Source organism: Myotis yumanensis, unplaced genomic scaffold (genome assembly GCF_028538775.1).
Source record: "Myotis yumanensis isolate MYYU_CA2020_CCGP unplaced genomic scaffold, mMyoYum1.0.hap1 SCAF_13, whole genome shotgun sequence".
Lineage (NCBI taxonomy): Eukaryota > Metazoa > Chordata > Mammalia > Chiroptera > Vespertilionidae > Myotis > Myotis yumanensis.
The window spans coordinates 21,662,349-21,675,375 of record NW_027223764.1 but is presented as its reverse complement, the minus strand read 5'-3'; the positions used below and the strand labels follow the sequence as shown (position 1 = coordinate 21,675,375).

Sequence of the window (13,027 nt, the reverse complement as noted above, 5' to 3'; positions counted from 1 at the left end):
GCTTGCAGTCTCTGGAGGAGACTGGCAGGCCAGAGGGAAGAGGAGAAAGCGAGGCAGGCAGTTCTTCCCTGCTCTGGTGCTGTGTCTCCAGCACTGCACTCCGGAAAGGTTCCAGCTTCTGTGACACTGCTCCCTCCCCTGTCCCTTCAGCCACAGGGGTAGCTCGCTGGTCCAGTCTGTTCCCGTAACCCTGCCTCTATGAGTATTCCGTTCCTTAAGGCTTCTTCATCTGAAACATCTGGAGTAAAGTCTGTTTCCTGCTGGGACCCTGGCTCCAACAGCCATTCTAAGAAAATTCTTCCATTATTTTCATAGCTAAATAGAAAGATGGGATTCAGACGGGTAAAGCGAATGGCTACTTTGGCCTAAGATGACACTTTTCACTGCTTAATTCCAGCAGAATATGACTCATTGCTCTCTCACACCTGCTGCATTCCCGCGGCCTGAGCTCACATGGCCTTGGCTCAGTAATGGGGAGAAGGGTACAGTTTGGGTCCTAAAGGCCAGAAGCTTCTTGGGCTCTAATTTTGCACCTTATATATGCCTGATTCCAGGCCCAGGCACAGCTCATAAGCCCTAAGATCTCCACTGTGGAATGACCTCCCATTGGGCCGTCAGTTAGCAGTGCAATTCTGTGTGACTCATTCTGAAGACGAAGGCCCACTGGAGACCCTAAGCCGTGCAGAAAGTGGAAAGACACAGCAGGTGGAGAGCAAAGGGAACCTGGGATCTACCTCCAGCCAGACCAGCTGCTATCCACATGACCTTGGATAAGAAACTGCCCCTCCTAGGCCCTCAGGGTTCTCACAGGAAACATAAAAAACTTACTCCCAATGGTTTCTTCCAGCTCTAACATTCTACAAGATTTTACTCTAAGATCTTACTTTGGGTATCTTGTTAACATTCAGTTAATGATAATGGGCCTATCACCATTACGCTAAATTTTCTTCGCAAAGATACAGCAAGTTTAGTCCACTGTGGTAGAGATTGCATACTGCCCACCAATACCTTTCTGCCCTTCTTCCAAAATAACAGGACCTCTGATTTCCAGTTCCAGGCCTTCCAGAAGAAAGATTTCCCAGAATTCCACATAGCTATCTGTGCCATGTGACTGAGTCCTGGCCAATAAGATGAAAGCTGAAGTGACAAATGGCATTTCCTGGGAAACAACTTCTCACATACTCTTTGCCCCCTTTTCTTTTCCATGCCTTCCATGCAAAGACGGTGTTTGTGATGGTTTAAGCTCTGATTACCATCTTGGACCATGAAGGTCTCAACCTTGGGTCCCTGAAGGAGATTGGATCTTCTGGAGCAGAACTACCTTATTGGGCCTCCACTGCAGACCTCCAGACCAATGTGAGGAAGAAATTCCTAGCTTTTCTAAGCCAATGTTCCAGCTATTGCCTCTCAGCTCTGAATCTACTCTTCTTAGCCATGCTTTGCAATGCTGGAGCTGGACCCTAGAAACATTTCTCCTTTGCTCTGTCAGTAGAGGGCACTAGAGAGAGGGTACTGTAAGAGGAAGGGGCTTCTCTTATTGGTTCTGCTGGTCTCATCTTTCTTATCCTATGGAGTGGCTGCCAGCAGTGTTCAGGAAACTCCCTGGCGCCCACCCTTCAAAGTTTTGCCAATAGTCCAATGGGCATTTCCTGGCTCATCAGCCTTTTCCTGCAGCATCTCTGCGAACTTCTCCAACCTCCAGTGGGTCACAGCCATACCTTCTCCTGTGAAGTTAGAATTTCAGCCCACTTTGGGGGCGAGGGGTGGGGAAGGTGGCTCTCCCACGTTTATCCCTTCCCTAGTAGTTGCTCCCTACAGCTGCTATTTCTGTTGTCTTTAGAGTTCGCCTACCTCCTTTAGTAATCAATCCCTTTTTGCTAGTTAATAACCCTGTATATTAAAATTTTAAATTACTGGTGTGGTTTCAGTCTCCCAACTGGACTCTAAAGGGCACAGTCCATTAGCTTGGGTCCGTTACTAGCAATTTAACCTCAGCTTAACTGGCACAGCTATGCAATGGTCTCCTTGGAAAAGTGAATAGTATGGTACTAACGAAGCTTTCTCCTTTTTCAAAATCTCTCCAAAATGCATTTGTGACAAAATGACACACATGACAGGTAAAAAGTTGAAGTCCTTAATATTTGAGAGTTCCCTATAGAAATTTTAACAAATGAACATCTAATTAGAAAACAAAAGAGCATGAATAGAAAGGGCAGGAGGACAGCACATAACAGGAAATGAACATATCAAAAGAAATGCAAATGGTCAAAACGTATTTTTTAAAGTTTAAAATCATTTGAAAAAGGCATACAATTACAATATAAATGTGAATTAAAGAAATAGCAAAATATTTCTCTCTTCTTAAACCAACTAAGACTTTCTTGCTTTTTAAAAATTTGATTTTATTTTTCCTATCACCATTTATTCCTTCTCTACCCTCTTCCACCTCCACCCCGCCTCCCAGGCCCCACAATCACCACACTGTTGTTCATGTCCATGAGTTCTCTCACTCTCTCTCCCTCCCTCTCTCTCTTTTTTGCTCAGTCCCTCCATCTCCCCAACACCCCTCCCACCACCAGAGCTGTCTTCCTCCTCTCTATCTATGAGTCTGTCTCCAACCAGCAAAGACTTTTAAAACTAGAATACAAAATGTCAACCTTAATGGGAGTGCAAAAGAATAAAAAATATTTAAAGGGAACTTTAAAAAGAAGAATCAAAAGTCCTAAAAGCATCTATACTTTTGACCCAGCAATTCTGTGTGTAGGTGACCTCCTAGTTCATAGGTCAACGGTAGAAAAATTTTCTAAATAAATAATTTAAAATACATAAAAATCTGGCAATAAAAATGACTTCAGCATCATTGTTTATAAAAGCAAAAGAATAAGATGGGGGGGGGGGGTAGGTGTCCAACAATAGGGGATTGATTAAATAAATTGTGGTGCCTCTATAGAATGGTGTACAAAACCATTTTACTAATATTGATGTTATATATGTACATTTATTACATAAGCATCTTTATTGTCATAGAAAGAGGTTCATAGTACTAAGAGAAAGGAATACAAGCAGGTTCAAAGTGGTATATACGGCATTTTTAAAAATAGAAACATGCATAACAAAATGTTAACAATTATTCCAGGCAATGGAATTACTAGAAGTTTTTACTCTTGCCCTCTACCAGTATATTTTCTAACTGTTCTCCACTGGGTGTGTCTTAGCTGTGTAGTTGAAAAAAAAATTTATGTTAAAAAAATAATCTCCCTTTTCTGCCCATCTCAAGGGCACCCCAATGCTTCCTGAGTATGTCTTAATGAACTAACTCATTCATGTTTCAAAGATGACTTTGCGACACAGCTCAGCCCAGGATCTCTCTCCCATCATCCCTTCCCTTCTATTCTCAAGGCCATAGCCCAAGTCTGGTCCTCATGTTCCCAGGCCTAGAACTCCTGGTGGTCTTCCTACTTCCTGCCTCTACAAATCCTAAGCATCATAGGTCTTCATATGACAGTCCTCTGCTCAAAAACCATCAATATTTCTTAAGGGATGGTTCAAATATGCAGTATATCAAGCCTCTTTTAAAAAAATGTTTTATTGATTTCAGAGAGAGGAAGGGGGGAAGAGAGAGAGAGATTAATGATGAGAGAGAATCTTGATTGGCTGCCTCTTGCATGCCCGCTCCTGGGGATCCAGCCTACAACCCAGACATGTGGCCTGACTGGGAATTGAAAGGTGACCTCCTAGTTCATGGGTTGACGCTCAAGCACTGAGCTACACTGGCCTGTGCCAAGCCTCTTTCTTTTTATTCTTTTTTTTTTAAATATATTTTTATTGATTTCCGAGAGGAAGGGAGAGGGAGAGAGAATCATTGATCGGCTGCCTCCAGCATGCCCCACACTAGGGATTGAGCCCCCAACCCAGGCATGTGCCCTGATGGGGAATCAAACCATGACCTCCTGGTTCATAGGTCAATGCTCAACCACTGAGTCATGACGGCCGGGCCCAAGCCTCTTTCAATCATGTCAATACTACTCTGCAGAGTAAACCACGGTAAACCTCAGCTCCAGACACATCACAACTAGTCCTGCTGCCTCACTTTGACTCACACTGTTTCTTCTACCTGAAATGCCTTCCCCTGCATCCCACCTTCTCCACATCCCATCCATTCTTCCAGGACAAGCTCAGGGTTTACCAGCCTCCTCACCAGGAAGCCTTCCTTGATTGCCTCACAGTGATTGCTACCTTTTCTGAATCCCTATGTGATCTCATTTTTTCACTTGACAAATAGTAGGTGAGCACCCACCATGTGCCAGGTACTGTGCTGGTGACTGGGAAACCAAATGAGTCTAGTTTCTTCCCCTTGGAGCTCGTTATCTAATGTGGTGACAGACATTGAGCAAGGAATCACACCAGAGACTGAACCCAGGTATGGACTGTAAAAAATGCCAGTCAGAGAGACAGACATGATGAGAGATTTAAGAGAAGGGACATGATTAAAATCAGGGCTCAGGCAGGCCTCAGGGGGAAAAGGACATGAAAGCCGAGTCCTGGAGGATGAGCTGGAGGTGACCAGGGGGGCGTCTTGAGGCCTTTCCAGGCAGGGGGATGAACCTGTGGGAGATGGAGCGTGGCAGTTAAGGGGAGGAGGCTGGATGAATAGGAGGGACAGGAGCAATGGGAAGTCATTAATGGGTCCTAAGCAGGTTGGATTTTGCAAACATGATCAGAAGTTAGTCTCAAAATGATCACTCTGCCTGCAACATAGAAAACAGACTGCAGGAGGCAAGAGGAGTTAGGCACTGTTGTAGTAGCCCAAGTAAGAGCTAATGGGGACCCGGCTGGTGTGGGTCAGTGGTTGAGCGTCAACCCATGAACCAAGAGGTCACTGGTTCGATTTCCAGTCAGGACACATGCTGGATTGTGGGCTCGATCCTCAGTAGGGGGCATGCAGGAGGCAGCAGATGGATATTTCTATCTCTCCCTTCTTCTCTCTCTAAAAAATCAATAAAAACATATTTAAAAAGCTGGTAGGGACTTAGATCAATAGTGGCAGTGACGCCGAACCGGTTTGGCTCAGTGGATTGAGCGTCGGCCTGTGGACTCAAGGGTCCCGGGTTCGATTCCGGTCAAGGGCATGTACCTTGGCTGCGGGCACATCCCCACTGGGGGGCGTGCAAGAGGCAGCTGATCGATCTCTCTCATCGATGTTTCTGGCTTTCTATCCCTCTCCCTTCTTCTCTGTAAAAAATCAATAAAATATATTTAAAAAAAAAAAAAAAAAAAAAAACAGACAATGGGCCTGCCTAAAAAAAAAAAAAAAAAAAAAAAAAAAAAAAAAAAATAGTGGCAGTGAAGACAGAGAGAAGTGGATGAACTCAATTTTGGAAGCAGAATAGGCAGGACCTGGATTGGACTGCATGAGAGGGGGAGGGAGACACAGGTGTCCAGGATGGTGCTTGGGTTTCTGTTTTAAGCACTAGGTGGTCTCTGGTGCCACCTGCTACCTCACCATGGAGCCCAGCCCTCAATGAGCCACCGCAGACTCTGAGCCCAGGAGAAGGGCAGGGAAACAAGTGCCAGGTCATCGGGAAGAAGAACTGACCCAGGGACACGAAAAAGAGCTAAGGAGGAAGGCAGCCTGCTCCTGTGGGAAACTGGCTCCCGCAAGACTCACATCAACTCAAGGCCAGTAACCCAGGTGGGAGGAAGGGGAGGAAGCTCGGTGCAGATTGCAGGATGAGCTGGGAGATAAGTGGCCCAGCTGGTGGAGCAGGCAGAGACTCGGGGGTGAGCATCAACACTCAAGTGCTCGTGCAGGCGAGCTTGAGAATATTTATTAGTAATTGACAGAAGTAGTTAGAGGATGGCGTGATCACAGCCAGGTCTGTAACCAATCAGCAGGAAAGCTCCGTTCCTGTTGCTATGTTTGCATCCAGGCAGAACTGTATTATGAGCGGGCTAAGAGGATACCATGAGAAACCTGCTTATATGCATTTGGTTTATCTGTCGTCCTCTCCCTGCTTCATGGATGAGAGCGAATAAGCGGTGGAGCAATAAATTATCACTTGCCACAAGCTATGGATCCCAAGGGAACTCTCTGCAGCCCTGAAAGGGAGAGATAAGCCCACACAGGCCCCTGAGAGATTGTCACATATAGGGAAATTCTTAAACGGGGAGCAATTATAGGACTAATAATAATACTGGCAAGGAGAAGAAGTAAGAATTAATGCCTACTTGCTAAACACTTCATGTTCACTGCCCCAATTCACCCTCAAACAAATCTATTAGATGGGTGTTACTATCGTTCCCATATTCCAGATGAGGAAACTGAGGCAAAGAGGTTAAGAAACTTAGTCAAAACCACACCAGCAGTGAGGATAGACAGGCTTCACGCCAGAGGCTGCCTGATGCCCAAAACAGTCTCTTAAGCAGGATGTTTTATTGCTTCTATCTCCCAGGCTGCCACCCACAGAGACCCCTTGGGAAACACTGGCCATATAAGTCCTCTTCCTCTGGGAGATGGCTGGAGCCACCATCCTCAACAGACCTGACATCCATGCACTGCCCCAGCCAGGCCTTCTGAAAAAGGGATGGAGAAACAGAGAGGGGTACAGGTGCATTATGACACCTTGAATTACTCATTCATTCTTCCCTATGCAATGGGACTAAGAGTACTGTGAAGGCCAGAACTGCCCTGTTGCTGTTGGAGTCCTAGCCAAGGATAAAGACAAAGGGAGGGAGAAGGTTGGGTGATGGCACTCTGGGGAAGAAGTACACAAACATGCCCTTCACCTGGGCGGCATGCAGATGCATGTGCTGTGTGCGGAAGGAGCCAGGAGAAGGGGAGTGGTTCCAGGGTTGGAGAGGCCACGTGCTTAGAGGGGAGAACAGAGATTGGAGGGGTTTGTTCTACCACGTACAAGTTCAATGCCCTGTACGGGTCCCAGTCCAGCCACTCCCCTCTGCAAGCACACAGACCACAGTCCTGCAATGCCCACAGAATCACAGGAGCCCAGACGATCTCCTGGCTGAGAGACCAAAGGAGGGAACAGAAGGACAAGGGCTTTGTAAACCATCAGGTGTCACCCAAAGCTCGAAGGCAAAGCTGTAACCAGGCAAAAAGGTAAAGATACGTGAGGATTCATATCTTGTTCTTCCTCTTGGAAAATATGTTGAGGGTTGAGAGGGAAAGGTTTGGGGTCCAATGAAGTTATAGCGTCTATTCAGATTGCTTGGCTAGGTCTCTGACGCAAACGAATGGGTCCTCCATCAAATGTGAAGTGGGCCCCAATCCTGGTCATACCTTAGCTGTTTGGAATCTGGAGGCCATAGGAAAGGGGAGCAGCTGGGAGGAGCCACTGGCTGAATGAAGGCTCCCGCCCAACACCATTCACACATCTCCAAATACAGTAAGTCCTCAAAAAAAATAATTACTTAATTTAAAAAATGAAAAACAAATACAATAAGTCCTCACTTAATATCCTCGATAGTTCCTACAGCATCTCATGAACATTTTATAACAAAATGACGTTAAATGAAACGACTTTATTTGAGGATCTGCGGTAGTCAGGGGCTGGCTTCTCAGGTGGGGTCCGGATACCTGGTTGGCTTGCAAGACATGAAACCTGCCACCCCAGCCTAACCTCAAGAAAGACAATGAGAGTCATGGCAGATGCAGAGAGCTTGGGTTTTAGACCGAAGACTCTGGATATAGAGGAGCTATCTGCGCTGGCATTATAGGCCTTCAGTTGTTCAGATACTTGGTTTCCTGCCACTTCGAAACTTTGTTGGATTTGTATGGGATGATAATAATAATAATGATATTATTTACTGACTTTTTTTTACCATGTTCCAGGCACTATTTAAGTGTTTTGTCTATATTCACTCATTTAATCTTCATAACAGCCCCCTGTGGTAGATATGAGTAGACACATTTTACAAAAAGGAAACTGAGATCCAGAAAGCTTAAGCAGATCCCACAGCCATCAAGTGGCACAGCCAGGATGTGAACCTGGGCAGTTTGCCTCCAGAGTTTGCCCATTTAGCCCCTGGGCTCTCTCACAGGAATAGAAAGTGGTACTGTGCACAGGATTCAATTTAACCTGCACACTTTTTATGTATTTATTGAGTGTTTAGCTCCGTATCAAGTGCCTTTCATAGAACAACAAGCCTGCGAAATAGGAGTTTCTATTAACGACGTTACAGGAAACTGAGGCTTTAAGAATGAAGGATTGTTCAAGGTCTAGCAGCAGGTAAGTGACAGCCGAGAAGGAAACCTAAGTCAGCCTGACTCCAATGCTTGGGTCCAAAAAAAATGGAGTGAGGAGGAGCCAGGTGCTCAAACAACAACCATGGCCCAAGACAGGGAGTTCCATGAAAATGACTGAAAGCAGTGATCAGGGGAAGGCCCAGAACTGACCACAGGAGGTGCTGAATGAGACAACCTGCTGACCTGTCTACACTCAGCTGCCATCAGGAGCATTTTCTTGCTGAAAATGCCACGCCCTGAGCTGGAAGCTCCCAGGGACAGGGCTGAGGTCTGGTTGGCACTTAGATCCCCAGCACCTGGGGCAGGACCGAGCACATCCACGGAGCCAGCACATCCAGGGCTGCTGTGGATGGCTCTGTGGTCCAGCTACTGCCCCATCCCTCCTCTCATCTCCTCTCACTGTGCTGGACAGAGGATTAAAGGACACTCTCTCAACACACAGGACTGGGCAGGAGAAAGAAGAAAAAATGGGTTCTGCTGATGTCAGAGTGGGGACCTACCTTAGCTGATACCACTGAGGACTTTTCTGTCTGCAGAACTTGAGCTCTGATTACTGCTATGGCATCTGAAGTCAAAGGAGCATCACTGTCAGGCAGATCTTGGCAAGAAGCTCAGGTTCCCCAAATGCAAATGGAACCTTCAAGTCTGCTTATCTACCCCAGGACTGGGTCAGAGGTCAATGGGGTGTTGCTCTGGCTATTACTCAGCCCCTAATCCAAAAGGGGCCAATGTGTTTCTTTTCCTGGTCCCCCTCTCCAGATACTACCCGCTCCAATGTGAGTCTAGCCAGAGTTGGGACGTCTGTGTGTTTCCTCCCCCCAACACTGCCCTGGCCCATCCTCATCTTCACTTACTTTTTAAAAAAAAATCTTTATTGAGTTATCACTCACATACCATAAACTTCACCCTTCCCGTATTTTTGAGACCGTGTTTACCAATAATTATCAGGTCTGAATTCAAGAATCCCTAACTAACTACACTTCACGAAATGAATTGTTCATTTATTACAAAAATTCAAATTCCTCTATAGTATTTCAACAAGAATTCAAGAAGTACGTGTGAACACCCGCTCTGTGTTCTCATGATGTGCTCTGGTGAACTGCCTGTTGTCTTCCAGAAGCCTGTTCCCCAGAGCAGGGAATGTCTAGAACCAGAGGCAGAGTGAGATGTGGCCTTTTCCCCAGATCTCCCTCGCCATCGCCCTCTTCTGGCCACTCTTAGCATCAGCATAGCCCAGGGAGAGGCCAACCATTTGGGAGGATCAAAGATGGCTATGGAGGATGCCTGGAGTTGACAAAACCACCCATCCTCTACTTTCCAGCCTTGCCCATCCATCCCATCTGTCTGTGAAGCAAACACATCCGGGTTATCCAGCATTTCCTCCGAAATTCCTGGAGAAAAAAATGAGGCCCAACAGGCAAACCTACCTCAGGGTTATTCCTCAAGGCGGAGACCAGGAGCTGGGCGCTCTCACAGACAGACCTATGCCTCTATCACCTGGATTTGCAGCACCCCGCATCACAGAGGTGCTCAATACATTCCTCAACAAGTTGATCACTTCCCCAGCCCAGACCCCAGCTGCCCACGCTGCCTCCTACAGCCGCCAGCTCACACTCATTCAAGTCAAGGATCTGACCGGTGCAGGTGAAAGTTGATCCACCCTCTTTATCCCCAATCCCATCGTTGCAGCCTCAGTTTCCCTCTTCTCAAGTCAAGACCACCATTCCTACAGTGCTCCCGAGACCTGTGATGAACTGAGATACCTCAGCCAGGGCCATGCTAAGGGTTGATAGTCTCTCAAATTACCCTGGAACCAACTCTTCTGCCCACCTTTCCACCCAGAAGCCCTGCAAGGTACAGCAATAGGTGGGTATTCTGGAGGAATCTTCCTACACGATAAGAGCAAGCCCCTTAAGCCTGGTTTGATCTTCAACTTTCAAAAGATTCTCAGTTCTCACAACCCCCTAGGTCCTCCAGCCTCCTAGTAACCTGATCTTTTCCAGATTTCACCTAATTCTGACCTGCCCTACACCAGCTCAGACTACAACCACTGTAGTAGCAATACAAATAATTACAGGGCCAACATCATTATTCCACTTGCAGAGAATTTCCCCATAAATCATCTGAGTCCTCCTATAATTACTGTTCCCAGTTTATTTATTTTTTTTTCTAGAGAGAGAGAGGAAGGGAGAGGGATAGAGAGAAACAGCAATGAGAGATTCATTGGCTGCCTCCTGCACGCCCCTACTGGGGATCGAGTCCACAACCCGAGCGTGCACCCTGACCAGGAATAGACCCTATGACTTCTTGGCTCATGGATAGATGTTCAACCACTGAGCCACACCGGCAGGGCTACTGCCCCCAGTTTAGAGATAAGAGAACTGAGTTTACTCGACGTCTTCAGGGAGTGAAGAATTGGGCCACTGGCCCATGGCACCTGCTCTTCTGCGGGTGAAGATAGCATCTTTCCTCTAGTCAATAGTATTGAGTCATTTCTGCAGGCCGCCACGTGAAAAGGCCAGGCCATGGCTAGAGGAAAACACCCCTATTCTGGGCCTCTGAGACCATCCTCTGCCGGGAACGTGAATACCCCCCTGTCCCAGCTGGGAATTGCCTCGGATCCATAGGTTCTTTGGAAAATGTACTTGGGCGCTTCTGGGACTGTCCTTGCAACTAGTCTAGCTTGAAAGCCGCGCCCCGCAGGACACACGAGCGGGTGGGTGGCTCGTGGGAAGCGGGAGCTGCCTGGCCCCCGCCGCGGTCTGCGCCAGCAGGATCCGTGCGCCCCGGGGCGCCGCTTCCTGCCGGGATTACGGCACCTGCCGGCTTCCATCTCTTCCCGCGCGCGGGGCGACCCCCAGGCGGGGCCACAGGGGAGTGTGCGGCAACTGGAGTGAGGCACCCCGGTCCTCTGCCTGCGAAGAAGCTTTTCGGTGTCTAAACATTCTCTTCCCAGGACTAACCGCAAGATGTAGGAAAACTTTACGCGCAACTTACAAATGCGGTGAAATCGGAGCCAGCGGCTGCACCTGAGGCCGGGAACGCCGCACCCAGCCCCGCCGCTCCGCTCCAGCTCCGCTCCAGCCCCGCGCGTCCGGCGGTGGCCCGTGCTGACCACCTGGCTGTCAGGCAGCCCGGGCGCCCGCCCCAGCCCCGCGCCCAGTCGGCCTCAGGCACCCGCCCTCATTCCCCGGATTCGCTTCGGAAACGCTCCCGCGGCCGCCACGCCGAGCGCACCGCAAACCAGGGGCCCGGACGTCCCGGTCCGAGTGGCACTGCAGCCATTCCTCTGGGGCATTGTTTTCCAGGGGAGCCCGGGGGACCTCGGGGAGGGGAGGGGAGGGCAGACCCGCCCCACAGACGGCAGTGCAGGCTTGCCCACCGCCTCATTTGCATTTCAAAGGCAAACTTCTGCTGGACTTGCCCGCTGCCTGCGGCACCTACCGGCTTTGCACGGGTCGTGGTAATGTTCCAGCTGCTGCTCCGCGCCCTCCTCGCCCTCCAGCGCGGAGTAGTCCGAGGCTGCGTCCGAGCGCCCCCCAAGGCCCTCGGCGTCGCGGGGCAGCGGCAGCGGCAGCAGCAGCAGCAGCAGCAGTGGCCCAAGGGCCCCGAGAGCAGCCGCCCGGGGCATGGTCACGAGGGACCGGCAGAGACCGAGGGAGTCGCGTGCGCGGAGAGCTGGGCTGAGGCGAGGAACGGTACCGGGTCGGGTCGGGGCTGCCTGGCTCGGTGGTTACGCGCGCGTGCCCAGCATGGCTCGGCGCGGAGTGAACAGAACGTGGCGCCCCAGTCCTCGTCGGGGATCCAAGAAGCCGCCGCTCGGAGAGACTTGCCCAGCGGCCGAGGCTGCGGCGGCTGGCGACTGTGGCGGTGGTGGCTGTGGTTGGAACAGTGGCCGCTCCGCCCCTCTCCGCCCGGGCTGGACCACACAGCCCTCGCCAGGGGCCCCGGGCAGCCAATCACTCGGACGCCCGAGGCGAAGCCCCTCCTCTTCCCGGCACCTCCGCAACTTCGGAGGAAGATGCTGAAGGCAAGGACCCTGGTCCCCGGTGCTCCCACCGGAGAACGCTGCTCCTGAAGATCAAGGCTGGACTTTCCGCCTTGTTTGATTCGCATAACTCACTTTACAACTCCCCAGTGCACACGTGGGCAAAGGCATGCAGCAGTGGCCAGAGCTGTCCGCTTCCCTACCAACTGCTCTCAGACCGTCGTTCCGCTGCAGGGATGAAGTCAGTCTTCTCTCTAGTGACTGGGTCTAGTCGCTTTCAGTGCAGAAAAAAATAGAGGATTTCCATCTCACCATGAAGGGGTGCTTTTTGCAGCACCCACCTAACCTAGTGCCTTGGGAAGAATAATTTTAAATGACCGGTTTCCCCTCTAAGTGACCCTATCCTTTATTAAAACAGTCTAAAGTGCTTCATACAGACAAAAAGATTGACAAATGAACAGCTGTACGGTGCTATTTGTGTTAAATTACAGACATGCTTTATAAAATAAGCCATTCAGCATTAACTGGATGGAATAAAAATGACCAATTTCTAAAGTCTGGTTATTTTATTTTTTTGTCAATTAAAAACATATGCCCAAATAATTTAGAATAATCAAGAGATATTTGAAACCCACTCCTATGTTGTCCCCTAAATGTAAAAATTGTCAGAACAGCTATTTTGATTTATAGACATAAAAAGTATTATTACCATGAGGCTTTTCAAAGACCTTTTATGCAAGCAAAACTGCCCTAATCAAGAAGTAAAACACACCAAA

General features: G+C 48.9%; 1 protein-coding gene across 1 annotated transcript in view; it reads right to left on the bottom strand.

The window, feature by feature from the left end:
* The window catches only part of TLL2 (tolloid like 2), a 96,353-nt gene extending 84,459 nt beyond the window's left edge, over positions 1 to 11,894 (bottom strand). The window contains exon 1 of the mRNA XM_070431862.1: positions 11,708 to 11,894. Within this exon, the coding sequence (XP_070287963.1) occupies positions 11,708 to 11,894 (187 nt within the window). The remainder of the gene's footprint in view (positions 1 to 11,707) is intronic.
* Positions 11,895 to 13,027: the final 1,133 nt, after the last annotated feature.